The sequence below is a fragment of the Diceros bicornis genome, chromosome 38 (assembly GCF_020826845.1).
Source record: "Diceros bicornis minor isolate mBicDic1 chromosome 38, mDicBic1.mat.cur, whole genome shotgun sequence".
Classification (NCBI taxonomy): domain Eukaryota; kingdom Metazoa; phylum Chordata; class Mammalia; order Perissodactyla; family Rhinocerotidae; genus Diceros; species Diceros bicornis.
In genome coordinates this window covers 8,153,651-8,172,310 of record NC_080777.1, presented here as the reverse complement: position 1 = coordinate 8,172,310, position 18,660 = coordinate 8,153,651, and the positions used below count along the sequence as shown (strand labels likewise).

The 18,660-nt window shown below is 54.1% G+C and overlaps 1 protein-coding gene across 5 annotated transcripts in view; it reads right to left on the bottom strand.

Annotated features, from left to right (window-relative positions):
• The window catches only part of TMEM63A (transmembrane protein 63A), a 32,818-nt gene that overhangs the window by 10,676 nt on the left and 3,482 nt on the right, over positions 1-18,660 (bottom strand). For 2 of the 5 annotated variants that reach the window (XM_058533610.1, XM_058533609.1), the window contains exons 3-15: positions 16,900-17,099; positions 14,398-14,477; positions 12,470-12,536; positions 11,659-11,696; positions 8,723-8,865; positions 7,915-7,966; positions 7,465-7,573; positions 6,760-6,830; positions 4,339-4,419; positions 3,961-4,084; positions 3,731-3,864; positions 2,318-2,455; positions 913-1,066 (exon numbers count right to left, since the gene is read on the bottom strand). In XM_058533610.1, the coding sequence (XP_058389593.1) occupies positions 913-1,066; positions 2,318-2,455; positions 3,731-3,864; positions 3,961-4,084; positions 4,339-4,419; positions 6,760-6,830; positions 7,465-7,573; positions 7,915-7,966; positions 8,723-8,865; positions 11,659-11,696; positions 12,470-12,536; positions 14,398-14,477; positions 16,900-17,085 (1,377 nt within the window). In that variant the 5' untranslated portion in view covers positions 17,086-17,099. Of the gene's footprint in view, positions 1-912; positions 1,067-2,317; positions 2,456-3,730; positions 3,865-3,960; positions 4,085-4,338; positions 4,420-6,759; positions 6,831-7,464; positions 7,574-7,914; positions 7,967-8,722; positions 8,866-11,658; positions 11,697-12,469; positions 12,537-14,397; positions 14,478-16,899; positions 17,100-17,994; positions 18,651-18,660 lie in introns of those variants that run through there. The other 3 variants (XM_058533611.1, XM_058533612.1, XM_058533613.1) reach the window with 3 other exon arrangements.

The window sequence follows — 18,660 nt, the reverse complement described above, 5'->3', positions numbered from 1 at the left end:
GTTAGCTATTCGAGCATCATCACAGCAGCCCCGTGAGTATAACACGGCAGGGGTTTTAACTCCAGGTTTTGGATGAAAAGCCAAGGCTCAGAACCCATCAGCCAGGGACTGGCCGGGCGAGGACCAGGACCTCTGGCCCCCAGCCCAGCATGCTTCCCAGCAGGATTAAATGCCACGTGGGATTGGAAGACAGAAGGAGATTCAGGGTCATTTTTCAGCAAAGCCAATATGGGAAACCACTATCTTTTTAAGTAGATGCCAATTCAGGGCATGTTTAGCTGTTATCTCATGGATTCATCTAAGATTTTTAAAAATCATTCATTCCCTATCTAGAATCAATGACTTTATAACAAGATTATCAGAAACTGAAATGTAAAAGAAATAATTAACTTATGATTCTGCCACCCCAGTCAACAAAGCTCTTTTCATTCTTTCCTACCTGGTCCCCGCAGCATCCACTGTACACACGAATCACTACGACCATTGTGTAGAGACAATTTTACATTCTACTTTTATCACAAGCCCCCCACGTCTGCCACAAAGTCTAGACCATTTCTTAATGGATGTTGAACATTCTATCAGACTGAATATACCTCATTCAACTCAAAGGACTTCTACTGTTGAACATTTAGATTGATTCCATTAAAATATATACATACATTACTATATTACAATATATAATATATACAAATATATATATTACTACATTACTATATATATTACTCATTACTATGAAGACATTGTAATAAATATGGCCATGCCTGCTCAGGGCTTCAAAGCACAGACATGAGCTGAGTGACATGGCCTCCTGGTTCAGTGTCCCCCACATCCCTTGGTTCCCATTCCTCCCCCACACACCAGCCCTCCTGTTTCCAGCCCCACTGGGATGGGCCCTGCAGAATGCTCACTCACATTCAGCGCACGGATGGGTTTGGTGACATTGAACTTGTCCATGGTGGACAGGATGATGGAGGGTGTGGTCAGAAAAAACAGCACCACGAAGAGAGTGAAGTTGATGCCCAGCCACTGGAACCACCAGCGGAGGCCCTGGACAGAGAGGTTCTTCCTGCAGAGGGGAGGACACAGGCCCTGTAAGCTAATCTCCCAGGCCCTGGCCACCTAGACACCAAGAGCGCCCCCAGCTTAGGAGGGTCAGAAGGTTAAGGGCCCATTTCCACCTCAGGAGTACACACAAGCGTTCTGCACTGACCTTCAGCTATAGGAAGGTCAAATTTCGGGTTCCTGTGAGCTCAGAGGGCAAACAGGTTATTCGCTGCTAACGTGGCTCCCCAGCTGGAGTCTGGGTGTTAGAACCTGCCAAAAGGGCTACATGAGCACGCAAGCAGACCAAACGAGGCTCTGACACGGCAATTCTTAGACATGCCTGCTATGCTCTGTGACTAATGACACATTCTTCCTGCGGGGGCCACGGTCTGGGGTGCAAGGAGGACGGAGGCAGGGACAAAGGCACAAAGACCCAGCTGGAACCTGCCCTGGCCTCTCACCCACCAAGAACAGACCCACAAACCAATCCCAGGTTTAGACAGCCCTATGAACCCAAGAGCAGAACTGTCAGAGGCTGAACTAGAGCCCAGTGGAGAGGAGCACCCAAAGCTCGCTCTGGGTAAGGAACTGAGCCGGGCTGGACGGCCAGCCGTGCTGGGGCCGCTGCTGGGGCTGCCCTCACCCCGGTCACTGGGCTTAAGGCTCCAGATGGACCTGCAGACACGGCTTAGCTCACCAGCGTGTCCCCCAGGCTAGACAGGCCGCTGACACTTGACCTAAGGCGGCACTGTCCCATCCAGTAGCCACGAGCCACATGTGACTACTGAGCACTGAAATGTGACTGCTCCAATCAAGATGTGCTAGAAGTGTAAAAGCCACACTGGATTTCAAGACCATGAGTATGAAGAGGAGAACGTAAAACACCTCAATTTTTAAAGAACTGATTACATGTTGAAATGATAATATTTTGGATATATAGGGAGAGATACATTATTAAAACTAATTCCAACCATTTTTTACTTTTTTAACATAGCTACAAGGAAATTTAAAATTCCACACGTAGCTTGCATTATATGCCTACTGGACCCACTGATGCCAGGGAGCAATGCTGGAGTGAGGTGCTAGGTGAGGACGCGCACGCCCGCATCCCGCCCTCCACCCCCGGCCCAGACAGCTGCAAGAGACCTGTGTGGTCTCCCTGAGTGCAGGTCACATCTGTGCTTCCAGGTGACCGGGGGTAGGGGGAGGCGTGGGGGGAGCCCCCACCGCCGCCCAGGCCTCTTTCCCGCCCCTCCCCAGCCCCGGGGCTCACCAGCAGATGTCCTCGGGGTAAGAAGCGAAGGTGACCGTCCACTTGGAGGGGCAGAGCTCTCTGCTTTGGGAGGACGGCTGGGGCTCACCTTTGCACCAAAGGCCCTGACACTTGCAGGCGTTGAAGTCTTTCAGGATGCTGCCAGGAAATGCAGAAATGCCAGGGCCCAGACCACCCAGGGTACCATGTACATACATGGTGAACAGGACCCAGTGAGAGTGGGAGCCTCGTGGCACAGGGCTTTGCCATATTATTAGTCCCTTATCATTCACGCTATGAAGAGATGCCATGCTCAGCGCACTATGTGGAGGATTTTGTTTAATCCTGAGAACAGCTCTACAAGCCAGGGATTACTATTCCTATTTCACAGATGAGAACACCGAGGCTCTCAAGTTAGGTTCTGTGCCCCATCCATCTGACTCCAGCGCCCATGCCGTTTGCACTGCCCCGCACTCTGCTCCTCCTCGGGGCCGACCCTCTCTTCCCCGCCCAGGAAGCTGGAGCACGGTTGCACCCTGCTGCCAGTGGCCTCACCTTTCCAGCCCTCTCTTCTTCCGCAGCCCCAGAGCAGCACGAGACCATGTTACATGTGGCCTGTTCCCATTCTGACTCCAAGATTTCCCTCCCTAGGACTCCCACCTCAACCCTCGCCACTCTTTCCCCCTTTAGTCTCATGAAGAACCCACCAGCGCCCTGCTCCTGTCCCCCTGCACCCCTCCTCTTGCCAATGGCCTCCTCCAGGCCCCCTCACTTCAGGGTCTGCAGGGCACATCCGGGAGACTGTTCCCAGGGTCCACGCTGCCCGAGCAGGGAAGACATGGGAAGGGGCATTTGCCTAGCCGCCTCCTTTCCACGTCACTCACCCGACCCCATCCCCTGTGGCTCCCAAGGCCAGATGACACCAGATCCCAGGAGCTTTATGAGCTGGGGCGCAGGCCAAGGAGCACTATGTGAATGCACTCCCAGGGCCGGGCTCTCCGCAACCATGAGTGCCCTGGGTGCCCAGGGCTCTTCCTCACAGCTGTGCAGTGGTAGGAGGATGGGATGCCCATCCTCAGAAGGATCTGTGGTCCCAGAGTGCACATCTGAAGGAGGGCGGCATCCATCCCACCCGGCAGAAGGCTGGGACACAGAGGCAATGGGACCCGGGGGGCAGCTGGAGAGAGCCCGGCAGGGGGAAAGGCCACATCAACCCGGGAGGGGCTCAGCTAGAATCACCCGGGCCCAGCTGTCCACAAACACGGGCTGGGCTCACAGAGGGAGTGAGCGTGATGCTGCCTCCCAGCCACGCCTGGGGAAGGAGATGGAAATGCCAGAGACAAATCCCAGCCATGCTGATTTAGAGGGACAGCAAGTCATCTGGAGGGGACAAGGAGTCAGCCGAGGAGGTGGCTGGGACACGCCCACACTCACTAGGTGGCCATGGACTTCTCCTGGAAGGTGACAAAGGCCATTCCCAGGGGCTGGTCCCGGACCCTGGATTCCTCCTCTGTGATCTTCTCCATCAGCCGGTCCTTCATGCCCCTGTAGTAAGAGATGGCGTCCTCCTGCCAGAGGACACATCTCCTTGTGATGACGTGGCCCTGGGCAGGTGTCAGGGGGACCCCAGTGCCTGCACTCCTGATTGGGGTGTGGGTCCTCACCCGCTCACACCCGGGCACTTCGCAGCAGCAGAACTGGCCGCAGGGCTTGGTGTTGATGAGGGTCCTCTGGCCTGTCTTCATCTGCAGGTTTGTGTAATAGGTCAGGCTCTTCTCGGTCGTTTTTCTGTAGTGGAGGGAGAAACTTCAGACTCACAGTCCTGTGGTACGGACCCCACACCCACCGCTCAACCATCGGTCACCACCAGAACTGGGAGTTCAGCTTTCTGAACAAGAAAGGGGCGGAGCCACCCTCCCTCCTCCCCAGCTCGGGGAGCCAAGGCCGCCATGGAAGAAGGGTGAGCATCTCAGAGGGGGAAGGCGTCAGACAGCTGCGGGCCAGCTTAACCCAGGCACGCCCGCCCGCCAGCCCTCCCTTACCTCTCCTGGCACAGGTCCATCAGCCTGGCCACGTCGTAGCAGAGCTGGACCTCCACCACTTCACACGTGGGGTACGCGTCCCTGTGCCCAGCAAGGGCCGGAGGCAAAAGACGGCCATGAGAAAAGAGAACTCCCAGGTGGGAGAGACCCCCAAGTCTCCAAGGGTGGCAGAGCAATCACACTGCTCATTTCTGTGCCAGCAGAAACCTCTTTTCTATTTGTCTTTACCAAAGGGCGAAGTTTTGAAATTTAATACAAATAGGGCTTTAACAGCATGAAAGTAAAACTGCCAAGTTCATACCCACTTGGCTTTAAATCGGCTGGCACTTCCTCTGGGGAAAAATGAACACTGTTCGTTATCTCTTTTACCCACCCAAAGGAACAGGTTTATTGTCTGCTCTAGGTCCTATCTGCCTTGGACCATCACTGAAATCCTTCAGTCTGTGACCCTTTTGAAGGTCACAGGCATTTTAGGTCTAATGAAAGCAAAGGACCCTCAGTGCAGAAAACGTCCACACACACCTTCACAATCACATAAAATGCTCATAAGTGTGCCATATACATACTTACTACTGGCCAGGTACTGTCACAGCGTTAACTTATTTAATCCTCACCATAGCCTGTGAAGTTTTGTCCCCATTTTACGGATGAGGAAAATAAGGGTCAGAGAGCTTAAATGACTTCTGCCCCAGGTCACACAGCTGGTGAGTGTCTGAGGCAGGATGTGAATCCAGGTGGCCCAGCTCCAGGGCCCATGTCTGTAGCCACCATACGATGCTCCCTCAGCGTACACATAAAACCGTACACACGGCTCCTGGGGCATCCTGGACCGTGTAAATCCCCACCTACTACATGTAAAGCCCCACCTACTATGTGTAAAGCCCCACCTACTACGTGCCAGGCACTGTGCTGGGTACCAGGGATGGAGGCCTGGGTAAGTTTACACTTTAGTGAGAGAGACAGCCCATAGACACATCAATCATTCATTTACTGTCGTGTGCCACATAACAACATTTCAGTCTAGGATGGAACACATATACGATGGTGGTCCCACAAGATTAGTACCATATAGCCTAAGTGTGTAGTAGGCTGTACGATCTAGGTTTGGTTAAGTACACTCTATGATGTTCACACAACAACGAAACTGCCTAATGGCACATTTCTCAGAACGCATCCCCGTTGTTAAGCGATACATGAGTGTAATCAGTAGGACAATTTCAGGTCTCAGAGCTCTGAGGAAGAGAACTGCGGTGTACACATCCCTGCTACAGGGCAAGTTCACACTTCACTCCCCATGGATTGCAGCAGCATGCATAGAAGGGCCTCCTAAGACAGGAGAAAGTGTGACTCAGCGTTTGTCTGGGCAGGAGGAGACCTTCTCCTCTTTAAGCTTATACATTCAGTGGAACTACTGTTTCCAAATGTGGCCTAGCAGGCAACTCTGGGAGCTGTTTCAAGGATAGAGAAGAATGATTCCAGTGTCCAGGGTTTATATATAAAAGAATATTTCTCAAACAGTTGGAGTTTCTGAAGAAGAGGTTAGTCAATAAATTTTAACATTCTGTTTATATTAATAGTTCACTTAGCAAGTGTTCTTATAAATAACACAGCTAAACTGTAACCAACCCCGACTCCAGACTACAACTTAGTGATGCTGAATCGATGACGAACGAATACAGACTAAACCTCAGCTCTTGGCCCTGCTTCAAGCATCTCCAGCCCAGGATCCAGGGACCTTCCTGGCCTGCTGGCCCCCGCCCACCCCCTTTCCTGATGCTCCATAGGAGGCCCCCTGGGGCCTTTGTCTGCATTCCTGGCATTGTGCACACAATTTCCTTCACACAGGAAAGCCCTTCCTCCAGCCTCCACCTGCAGCAATCCATGGGGCAGGTGCTCAGGGGGGCTGCTGGAAACGGGGTTCTGCAGGGGAGAGCTCAGATTCACTGACCAGTGAGCTCTGTGAGGACAGGGCTCCAAGAGATACCTGCTGAGTGGATGGATGAACCAACGGATGCATAGATGGTTCCCTTCACTTCTGAGACTGGCTCTGTCTCATATATCTTATTGTGAAAAGCTGACGCTGAGAACCCTGGGGGGAATCCTTCTCTTTTCCCAAAAAGAAATCATTGTCTTTGCACCTACACCCTGGCCCGCACTCTGGTTACAGTGGTCACATGGGGCAGCCGTGGCTGCCTGCAGAGGACGGGCCACCTCAGCCCCGGGCCCCTCCACAGCACCAGCAGAGCTAACACACAGCAGCCATTCGATGCTCATGTGGCAGGGCCAGGCCCTTCTTGGACCTCACCCATGTGCCCAAGGGGAAGACGTCAGGTGCTCACCTAAGGCGCCTGTCCCGTGGGACTGTGCTGGTTGCCCTTAGAGGGGGCTCAGCTCCCCTTCCCACCCCACAGCCCTGCTCACCGGAAGTGGTTCTCCATGGTCTCCTTCCTGGCATCTCTGGGGAGTCCTGTGATGAACAGCGTCCGCCTCACCTGGCAGAGAAACACACCAGGGAGAAAAGTCACCAGGGCCAGCCAGCCTGCAGGTGAGCCCAGGTTTTCCACCCCCTTCAAGCCTCCCAAAGGAAAACAGTGGGAACTCAGAAGGCTCAGGTGTTCTTCCGTGGCCTGGCAGAGCCCTGAAGCCTGTTATTCACACAGCATCTTCTTCCAGGCTGTACAAAGAATACTTTTCCAAAGCAATTCCATGAGCTTCCTGATGACAGGAGACTGAGAAGAACCCGGAGAGGAGAAGTGACTCAAATGGGGTCACACAGCAGATCAGAGGAGGACCCAGGCCCGGGACCAAGTCACAGAACCACTCCCCCATGGTGGTCACTTTAGTTACTTAGAGTCAGTAACTACAAGCCCAAACGCCACAAATCTGAGGGCTAGTTGGCAGAATGAGGGAAAAATATCTAAATCTTAGAACAATCTATCAGAAAATTAAAAAAAAAGATAATGCCAACCTTGAGCGCAAATATGCAAGCCAGATTCCACAGAGGGCCCCCCCCCCCCCACCGCCAAGCTCACACTACGTTGGTCCGCTGAAATGAGTCTGGGCTGCCATTCCTTCCGGCCTCTCCTGAGACCCTCCCCAGCACAGCCAGCCCCCAGCCTCACTCACCAGGTTCTCCTCTGAGCACCTGATGGACCGGGTGTGGTGCCGCATGAAGCCCACGGTGAGGAAGAGGTAAATGACGGCAAAAACGGAGTGCAGCCAAAGGAGGTTGTTGCTGAGGAGGGGACAGCGCCCACCATCAGGGCTGGGCTCCCAGGCAGGGACTGAGGGTGCAAAGGCTGGGCGGGGTTGCCCTCATGGCACTGGGCTGAGGGCCGAGGGCTTCATCACCACAGATGCCTCCAACAGAGGACGTGTGGCCCACGTGAACACTTGAGACGTCCCCTGGCCCTGTCCTGACACCCGAACCCCAGTCCCAGGGGGCCTCCACGTTTCCTAAAACCCGCTGCAAAACAGCAGCTGCCAGGGCGTGTCCCTGCCCACAGCCCAGCAGCACACTCACTTTCCGCTTGGTCCCACCCATCAGCACCCCCACACCCTCCACCCCACACTCACCCAGTCTGTAGGTTTGCTATTGTCGTCCTCCCAAAACTGTAAGGGTTTTTGTCTGCAGAGAAGCACAGATTATTAGTCCAGGGTCACAGTGAGGAGGGGGACAGGGGCAGGACCAGCCTTGGTGTGTGGAGCTCTGAGGAGAAGCATAAGCTGGCCAGACCAGTGGGAGGACAATGACATCTGTCCAGTCTTTTCACAGCTACACCCACCATGGCCTCTACTTCACTCCAAGACGCTCCCTGACAACTTCCCAACCTACCATGTGGGCAAAGTCAAATTGGAATTCGTCTTGCTTTGAGATTCTTGTGGCGTTCCCTGAGAAATCTAGAAACATCCTAAGCTGCTCCCAAAACCAAGGCTGGGAATCACTAGGGCATTAGAAGTAGATTTGTGATGACATTTTGGAAGCCGGATTCCTGCAGTTGCTTGGAAGTATAATTCCATGCCCTGATTTTGACTCTGAGCATCACAAACGCCTTCTGGATCCCATAACTGTAGCCTTCTGACTTGGGTGGGGCAGGAAAGTGTAAAGTACTCTCTTAAAGCCCCTATTTCCATAGATCTTGGGTTTTTCCTCCTACTTAGATAGAACTGGAATTGATATTAGAGGCCCCTGCTCTTGGCCCAGGTTTGAAGTGGATTCTTCTCCAGATCTTTAATCAGATGGAAAAGTCCAGAACGTCACCTTGAGACCCTCTCACATCTGAACGTGGGCACAAATCCTGGGGTTCTGGTCACCACGATGAGCCCTTCCCCTAGGGCTGCAGCTCTGCCCGGGCCCAACTCAGACAAGACGAGGGGTCCTTACCCAGCAAGTCTCCCGAGAGGTTGACGGGCAGGATGACACACAGAGACAAGAAGCTGACCACCACCAGCAGGAAGATGATGTGTTTCTGGAAGGACAGGTAGTGGACGGCGTCCTCCCCACACCGCTCCCGGATCTGGTCATCGCTGGCAAGACACACACACGGGATCTCAGGGAGCAGTAGTAACAGGCTGGGCCCGGGGCCTTGCACCGATTGTCTCATTTAATCCCCATGACCGTCCTGTGAGGCAGGTTCTCATTTTATCCATATTTTTTTATGTATGAGGAAGCAGAGACACAGAAAAACTGCATAACTTTACGGTCACACGGGTTATAACAGCAGAGCTGTGACAGAACTTCAGAGCTGCCCTCAGCCCCACAGTCCTGGGCATGGGAACCTACCACCACTCCATCTGACAGCCCTAGAAACATTCGTGCCCACGTTTGCACGTGGGTGAGGTGTGTAAATACACTCACCCACAGCCCCTCCCGCATCCATGGACAAGAAAGCCACCTACGGTGCCTGCTGGGCAGCCCCTCCTGACCAAAGCTGGGGGGGTCCCTCCCCGGCTCATGGCCCCATCTCTCCTCCATCTCCCCTCAGATGAGTCGGGAGAGAGAGGTGCAACCACTGCTCTAAACGTTCCATGGCTCAGTCCATCCCGCTGCCCCTGCCACGTCCCTGCCATGGCCCCAGAGATGGGGGGTGACTGGCTCTGCCCTTTCCCACCCTCAGGGCTGCATTTGGAGGCTCCAGGTCACTGGGGGCACCAGAAAATTCCGGGTCCTCACAGCCAGACTGCCGTGCTATGCAGGGAGCCGGGGGATCTCCCCCTTTCCACTCTCCTGATGGGGCCTGCTTCCAGAAGGCCAGGAAAGCACTGCCCTGGGAAGAGTCAGGGAAGCCAGCGCTGCAGCATAAAAAGGCAGATCTGAAAGGTGTGGAGCGTGGGCTGTGAGCTCAGACAGACAGACGGACCACAGTGGAATCCAGCTCAGCCCCCTCCGGGAGCGGGTCACGGGCTCACCTGAGGCTGGGACCTGAAGCAGGGAAGCTACTGCCTCTAGGTCCCCGGAGACTCAGCAGGTGCCCAAGAGGCGGCAGGACCAGGCCCCCGACGCCGCGCCCGCACCTGGCGGATGCTCGGAAGGATACTCGCTAACGTGACTCCTTTCTACCATTTACCCGGAGGACGAAGCTTTGCAATGAACTACACTGCTTTCACTTCTGCCTAAACCACCAAATGACATACTTTGCAAAATACGTGCCTACGAAACAAATATTGAGGAAGATTAAAACCAACAAATCAGCAGTTTTCAGTACAGTTTTCCATGAGATGCTCTTCTGATTTCCCTATCCTGCTGGGGAAAGGCCACTCAGAAGGAAACGGAGAGGCCTCTTTACAGGTCACTTGTAACACTGGCCATGAGAAGCTGTTAAAACTTAATTGTAGCTTCAAAAAAGCCAAAGGGCAGTCCATTCTGTGGCTCGAAGAGAAGAGAAACAGCACTGGGAGTTGAGAAGGAAAAATACGCCTGATATGGCACTAAAATGACCAAGCAGAATACACAGCTGCACCCACACGACAGCCCCACTCGATGAGAAACGAGTGTCCACGCGGAGGGGACTGGAGGGGGACACAGAACAATGAAACAGCAGGAAAGGCGAGGGGAGCGACTGCACTGCAAACTTGTCAACAGCCTTGCTGGTTACCAGGAAAAGGATGAGCCTGAGTCTCTGGTTTTGCCCCATCAGGTCCAGGCTGAGAGTGGGGTCCACAGCCCAGGGGTGGGAGGGGTTGTCTGAGCCCCCACCAGCAGAGGCCATGGAGAGCGGCCCTCCAAAGGAAAACAAGCTGTGGCATCTTTCAGAGGTTGGTTATGGTGACTTAAAATTCCTTCTTATTGCTTCTTTTCTGTGTGTGATGGACTTGATCACAGTGACTGTATCACTTCCAACATGAGGAGGAAACGTATCCTAGTGACACGCTTTGTCAGGGGCAGGGAAGGGTGGTGTTGGCAAATCCACCTCTCCCACCACGGGCCCCTCCCCCGTGAAGCCCCTCCTCCTGCCCCCTCCTGCTCCAGACCAGAGGTCACTGTCTGCTTCTCCAGAAACTCTGCCTCCTGCCGGTTCCCCTGAGAACAGCTCCCACCAAACTCTACTGTTTACAACACGCTCTCGCACGTACTAATTCATTTGATTCTGACAGGGCAGATGCTATCCTCGGCCCCTTTTACAGCTGGGGAAACCGAGGCCCAGAGAGAGGGACTGGGTAGTCCTATAACTACCATATTTCATCAATTCTAAGACGTCCTTTTCATATTTCGACCCCTCTGAAATGGGGTGCACCCTAAAGTCATAGCTGATCACAGCCTAACAGGCAGCATTTCGCATCCCCAGTGCTGTGTACAATAAGGCGTGTGTGACAACGATGGCTCCTTAGACCCGCTGGACACGGCAGCAGGTGGCAGAGCCGAGACCCACGTCTTGGCTCCCTCCACCACATGAGAGGAGACCACCCAGCTCTTAATACCGAGAGCCTCTTCAGGATTTCTCTCCACAGCCCCAAGTTTTGAAAAAAGAAAACTTTTAACCAAGTGAGCTGAATGTATCACGCAATCATTATTTCTCCACTTTTCACTAAATCAAAGACATGCGAAACGGCCTAGAAGAGCTTCCACCCAAATATATCAGTGTTAACTATTAGTAGATAAAACTCCCGCCTAAAGCAAAACATTGGCTTTAATTAGCTTGCGGGGGGGCAGCCTGGGCCACCTGGATTCTCGGCCCCCACACACTGCCTCAGACCCGAACTGAAAAGAATCTAAGAGACCCCAGCGCAGGACCAGGCGTCTTGGCTCTTTCCTCCTGATTGGCCCAACACCCAAACAGACCCGCCCAAACAAACACCCCCAGCCGCCCCTGCTGAACCCACCTCAGACCGAAGATCGCCGTCAGCCAGGGGCAGCATCCCTGGAAACGGAGAGAACGGTGGTTAGCTTCCAACATCTTTGTCTTTGGGAGGCAGACAGAAGCATGGTCTTTGACATTAAATAACCATTAACTCCTCTTATACAAAAACAGGGCTTTTGTCCCAAATTCAGCCAGTGACTCCCTTGTCTCACACGTGACAGAGTCTGCACACTCCCAGTCCTTCAAAATATGCACCTGTGCCTGGAAATCTGAGGAAAACCTCTCTAGTTCTGACAGTTTGTGGAGTTACACATTTCCCTTCCCATTTAGAGAGGGAATAGGGTCAGTAGGTTTTCTTGTCCATCGAATCTCTTACACTTACTACTCCCTAAAGCCGGACTGCTACCAGCTGGGAAAGACAAATATTCATTCATCATTCGTTTGACAATTACTCAGCAGCTCCTGGGTGTCAGGGGCTGGGGAACAGCGCTGGGTAAGACACCGTCCCTGCTCACATTTGGCTCATAAGCTAGCGGGCAAGTCCACAATTAACTGTCCCAGCAAGCCCTTACAAGTGCTGGGACCACAGGGGATTCCGTAGCCCACTGCCTGAGAGTCAAGTCTCAGGGTCCTGGGTCATCCAGCTGCCCTCTTCCCTGTGGCACTTCCCGACTTCAGGAGCCTCTGTCAATGCAGAGAAGAGCTCTCACCAGCAGCTGCCACTCGAGACCTGGGGACTAGGTTAGCACAACTGCCCTCTCTCCGCCAATTCATTATTGCCCATCCCTGCCCCACTCCCCCAGCCACAACACAACTGTCCCTCAAATACCAACCAGCTCGCTTTCAAAGTCGTGTTGCCCTGAGGAGGAAGACGACGATAATCTCTGGAATCTGGACCCACTAGAAACACAGAGGAAAAAATGACAGATAATTCTTTTAAAAAGTCTAAAGACTTATGTCCAGTATCCTGCTGCCTCTTAGAGTTCAGGAGCAGAGCTACTAGCCCCCAATGGCTGGGACAAAATATAACCCACCCTGTGAACAATACAGACGAGGGCAATGGCCATCCCTAGGTGTGGCAAAACAAACTCTCTGTTATATGGGATGAACACTGTGGGGTCAGCACATCATGGACCATCCTGTGCCCATACCCTGGAACCTCTGCATCGTGACTGGGTGACCTAAAGTGACTCCAAAGTGTTGCCTGTCTACAATATTTCCCAATACAGCAAATGAAACTTGGAATATACTGTATTTTATCAAATCTAACACACCACTGGTTGTAAGGAGCACAATTATTTTATGAACCACTAAGAAAGAAAAAACGCTGTTGATTAAACTATGAGCACCATTGATAATAAGTTACATCCCAGAGACTAGAAAATGTCAAAATGTGCTTTTTAGAGTTGATGAACTATGACATTTTAATCAGATCCTTTCTTCTGAGTAACCCATAAAAATGGCCCCTGCACGAGGAATTTGAAGTCTTTGCAATACGTTAATTTTGCTTCTCTCTATTTTCCTATCCTGGCTCCACCATCCCACCTCTAATGGCATAAGACATGGAGAATCTTAACCCTCAAAGCCGTTATGGAGAACTGTCTCACCTGACCCTCACAGCCAGGGAGGTGGCGGGGTCTCCTGACGTCCAGTGCTCTACTCTATTGCGGGACACGGCCCCTCCTAGGGGTGAATGTGCCACAAATGCATGGGATGTCCCAAAAGCTCCCCCCACCCCCACAACAGGCTAAGGCTCCAACACAGCTGAGTAGGACCTGCCAGCTGACCCCACGGTTAACGCCCTGGGGCTTTCGCAAATGCCAGAGCAGAGACTGTGGGGAAAGAACGTGCGTTTACAGATACACCCCTCACCCCTCCTGCACAGACCACATTTCAACACGGGAGCAGCCTGTGGAGCAAGAGTGGAGGGTCGGCCTGGAGAACAGCAGGGGAGGCTCTGGGCGGGGCAGCCTGGGCCAGTCCCCGTGTCTTCCCCACTCGCTTCCTATTGCTGCATCCCTTCCTATTGCTGCATCCGACACCAGCGGTGCATCCTGCGGTGTTCGACAGCTGGCTGGAGCTGGAAACTTCAGTGGCGCAGATCTGGCGTTCATTTTCCCCCTTCAGGTGACGTGAGCACAGAGCCGTCAGAGCCCAGGGTGCAGGTGGAAGGCCCTGAGGTCTGGCCGAGGGAGTCTGTGCTTTGTAACAGACTCTCCTGAAGCCGGCTGAGTCGGGGCCATCAGCCCGCACCGACCAGGAAGGAGGACGGGAGTAGCTCACCCACGGCCCTACCGCCCTTCTTAATCCACCCCAGCTCATCCCTGGCCCCAACTAATGCATTTCAAAGAAGGTACACTGGAAAATATTCAAGATGAGAAAGAAACTGGCATCCTAGGCTGACGATGAAAGCTCTAATCATCGAAAGCAATTAGATTCCTCCATAGCCTGAAGCCAATGAGGTTCACAGCCATGGCCAGGCCAAAGCCCCAGGAGAGAGCTGGGTGTGTGGGTCTTGGTTTCTCATCAGACAACGAGTAATGAGGCTGACCTCCTGGGTCTGTGGTGAAGAGCAGAGACACAGTTTCTGGTACAGGCCTGGCAGATACACTCAAAGAACACAATCTAATATCAGTGTCATGTGTGGGCCCTGCCTGGTGGGCTTCACAAGCCCCCATCCCATCCCAGTCACACACACACACACACACACACACACACACACACATACACTCTCACATTCCACGTGATGTGTCTTTCTTACCTGTCTGCTTCTGACACCAAGGCAATACGGCCATAATCCCAGAATCTTCTTCTTATGATGGAAAACACCAATATTAAAAACTAAAAGGAGAAGAGAAACCAAGTGAAAACATATGGATGATTCTAATTAGAAGAGACAGCTGTCTCAGGGGCAAAGCCCACCTGCCTAGACTCAGTAGGGCTAGAAGGGCCTTGGAGATCATCCAAATCCAGAGAGGGTACTGAGCTGCCCAAGGCCACACAGCTCAATGGCCCGATGCTTTGCTCACCCCCTTCACCAGCTCCCGTCGCCTGTGTCCAAGTCACGAAGGCTGACGCCGAGCTTGCTCTGGTGCCCTCCTAGTCAAGCTCACCTGTCCTGTCCTTTGCTCTCAAGGCAGCATCAGCAGCCATGACCTTCCTCCGCTCATCTGCCTTCAGCGGCCCCTGAGCAGGAAGGCAAGGTCTAGCCTCACGGCTGCCCTGTGGACCAGCGCCCTTCCTCACTTCAAACAGAGTTTCATTTTAACTACAGAACCAAGGTCAGAGCACCCCCAGGCTGAGCCGGAAGTGGCCACATCTCTACTTAGAGTTTGGTTCTCCTGGAGGCAAGCCCTGTGGACGCCCAGCACGCAGCTTGCAGGGGACGATGCCCACTGAGGACCTGGTGCTCTGGCCGGCTCAGCCTCCACTAGCTGGGGCCCTAGGTGTCTCTCTAAACCACTTTTAGCTCTAAAATTCTGTAAATTCTAGTCTGTCTCCTCTCTCCCTACACGTCCAACTTGGCAGGTTCTCGAACCTCTTCCTGCCTTTCTCCCCTCCCGGGACAGGCTCCCTCCTTCAAGGTTCAGGAGGTAGAGAGATGTTTTCATTAGCACATCCCTACCTGCCCCAGTCAGGAACTGGGGTTTCAAATGTGAGTTTTGTTTTCCTAAAGGGAATCCAGGGGGCCTGGACCCCAGAGGGCCTGAGTTCCCGTGGAATTTTCTCAGGGTGGATCAGGAAGTTGGTGATACATTTTCAAAGGCAGGTGAGTCGTGTTGGAGGATAAACAGGAAGGCTGCTCAGACAGTGCTGCCCTCTCTGCCTGGCTGCTGCTTCCTAGGCTCCTGTGGTGTGGACATCTCCCACGTGTCCATGTTCCCCAGGCCCCTCTGGCTCTTATGTGCACCCCCATAACTCCCTGCAATAAAAACCCACCCCCACCAGCACACCCCACTGGAGAGCCACTCCCTCCTCCACTGACCCTGTTCCAGCCATACCCACCCCACCCGCCTGGGGCCCTGCCCATCTCCCTCTCCAGACTTCTCACCTTGGCCCAAACTCTCCCCTCCCTGAAGATGCTGGATTACAGCTCCAGGGCCACCCTCCTCCATTAATCCCACCGACCCTCAAATCCATCACCACACTCCCGCCTACTCCCCGCTCTCAACCAAGGCTGGTACATATGAGAGTGTTCTCAACCTGCAAATGGGTTTTAGCTTCAAGAGATGGGTTATTTGACACTTAAAATAGCCCTTGTTGAAAAACGCAACTCGAGTAGCATACAGGTTCCCTCATCAGCCCATAAAGGACCAACAATGTAGCATAACTAGTGCAACAATTCAGACCACAATCCCAGGCAGGAAACTGGAAAGAGAAGCAGTGGGGAACTCCCTCCCCCCTTTCTATGAACATTTTTGTGCCAGCAAACTCATGTTTGATATCCACTTCCTCTCAGGGACAGGGCCCCATGCTACCCTAACTCCCCGTCCCCAAGGCCCCGCCCAAGCCTCGCCTGTGGCCCAAAGCAGCCCAAGGGCGTCTACTCCCTCCTCCCCCATCTCGCCCCCTGTACTCAGATGGTCTCCACTGCATGTTAGGAGAAGGCATCAACAGGGACCGACCATTCCATGGGCATTTATGAAAAGAAGGTGTGCCTTAGCCCCAGTAAATTTCACCCAGCCAATGCTGAGTCAGCACAGGGAAGAAAATGGCGCATTTCATGGGGGATCTTTGGGAACAAGCAGGTCTACATTACAGAAAGGCCACTGAGGTCGCTCTGACCAGGTCTGCCTTTCCCCAGCTTTCTCCACGTCTCATCCTCTAAAAGGCCCAGGGACCCCCTGGGGAACAGGAGGTGACTTGTATAAATTGGGAATAGCAGCTGCTCTGATTCTAACCCACACTGTCCACTCACATCTCTCCTCCCTGTGCAGAGCCTTCCGAGGGCCTGAAACACACGACAGGCTGATAACTCGGTCATAATCCAGGGAACGGCCATGTGTGTTCTTTCCACACGTTGCCTCATTTAATCTTCTCCAAAACTCTCCGAGGTGAGAATTATGACCTCATTTTACGGAGCAGAAACCTGAGGCCCAACAAGCCATGGAACACGCCCAAGGTCACAGAGCCGGTGAGCAGCAGAGCTGGGATTTGACCCAGGTATGTCGGGCTCCTCGCTAGAGTTTCCCAGAAGGCCCTGGGGGTGTGGGGGGGGTCAAACCAAGGAGTAAGGGGGGGCACGATTCACGAGGGGTCTCACCAGGAAGCAGCAGAAGTCTATCAGCAGGACGGTGGGGATGCCACCGAAGTTGACCCCCTGGAGCACAGTGCCATTTTTGGCCGAGTTGTAGCAGTAGGAGTCATTGGGCTGGTCGCCGATGCCCAGCCGCTCACGGACGGACACCTCCTTGGACGGCCACAGCTCCAGGAACGGGGAGTCGGTCATCGCGCCTGTCCTCCCTGGAGAACAGCACCAGACACATGGTCAGGGCTGGAACTCTCCCGCAGTTTCCCCAGCCAGCGCTGGCAGAGCCAAGGGTGGGTGTCTCCTCCAGGGGCTGGCGGGGCGCAGGGAGCCAGCAGCAAGGACTCGGGGAGAGCAGCAAGGACACCACACCCCCGTGTGCCTGGCAGAGTCTACAGAGAATAGCTCCATTGTGGAACAGTCCCGAGGGTCAGATGGACGGGCGGATGGCTCATCCAGGACACAGCGGGCAGCCTCCCTGGGCGGGGGGACCCAGAGGAAAGGGAAGGACAGGAGCTGCTGCGGCTGCCTGCTTTAGAGGTGCCGGAGTTCCTGCAGCCTCAAGGACTACTGCTGGGAAGGTGTTCCCGTGGGCGCCACTGGAGCCCCAGAGTCCAGGCAGGGGACAGGGGTACAGGGAGGGAGCGCAGAGGACAGCGCGGAGACACAGCAATGAGGGAGAAGGGACACCCAACAATGCAGAGCTGGTGATCCACCCGAGCCACAGACGAGACCTTGCGCCCACTGCGCACGGCATGTCAGGCTGGGACCTCAGAGACAGGCCCACTGGACACACTTGGAAACGGAGGCTCAGAGGTAAGAGCCCGCCCCAAGATTACCGAACTGGTTGGGGCAGAATCAGGTCCCACACCCAGCCTCCAACTCCCAGTTCCCTTTCTGCTGTGCCACGCTCCCTCTCCAGCCCGCTGACGACCACGCCTTAGTTCATCGAGAGAGGAAAGGCGGGGAAGGGGCAGCCGGAGAGGAGATGTGGGAACGGAGAACACGGAGGAGACAAAGAGGGGGTGGTTGAGGGTGGGGAGGGGGCTCAGGGCCTCCTCAGGGAGCGCCCCCCTCAGGTCTGCCCTCTCACCCCTGCACTCCTGGTACCTTTGGTCTAAAAGGAAGGCCCAGCATTTCCAGAGCAGACCAGCTCCAGGCTGGGGGCTGACCTTTCCTTTCTGAGGCTCCTGGCGGCCCTGGTGCAGCTCATGGAATCTCCAGTGTCTGTCTCCCGACACCAAAGGCCCAGAGTTGGTGCCCAAGTTCTGGCCTCTCTCACACCGTCTGCGGCTGAAGAGCCAGCAGAGATGCTCAGCAGGCCCTTCCTCAAGCTCCCACCTCCCCAGTCTGCTGAAACCAGATCCTCAGGGGACTTCTGCTGCTCTTTCTACCTGTCACAGGGACAAAAATCTTGGGGACAAGAAGAAAAGGTACGGAGAACCCAAACAGATGTTTGGACTACCTGGTAATGCCGGTGGTGTGTATGTATGTGTGTGTGCGCGCGCGCGCCCGCGTGTGGCAGGTCCAAGGGCATGGGAGGATTCCCCAGAAGGCCGAGGCACTTTCTCACCCCTATAAGAGACTTGGCAATGGCTGGAGAGTGTGATGTCAGAGCCATAGAGTGGTGGCTCTGAACAGAGTCAGGAAAGTTACCTCTGGGAGAGAGATGGTCTTGGCTTGCCCGCTTTAAACGCCACCCAGTGGCACCACTCTGACAGAACGTCCCAACCCAACACTGCGAGGCCAATGCCCGCCCCTCCCTGTCCCCACACT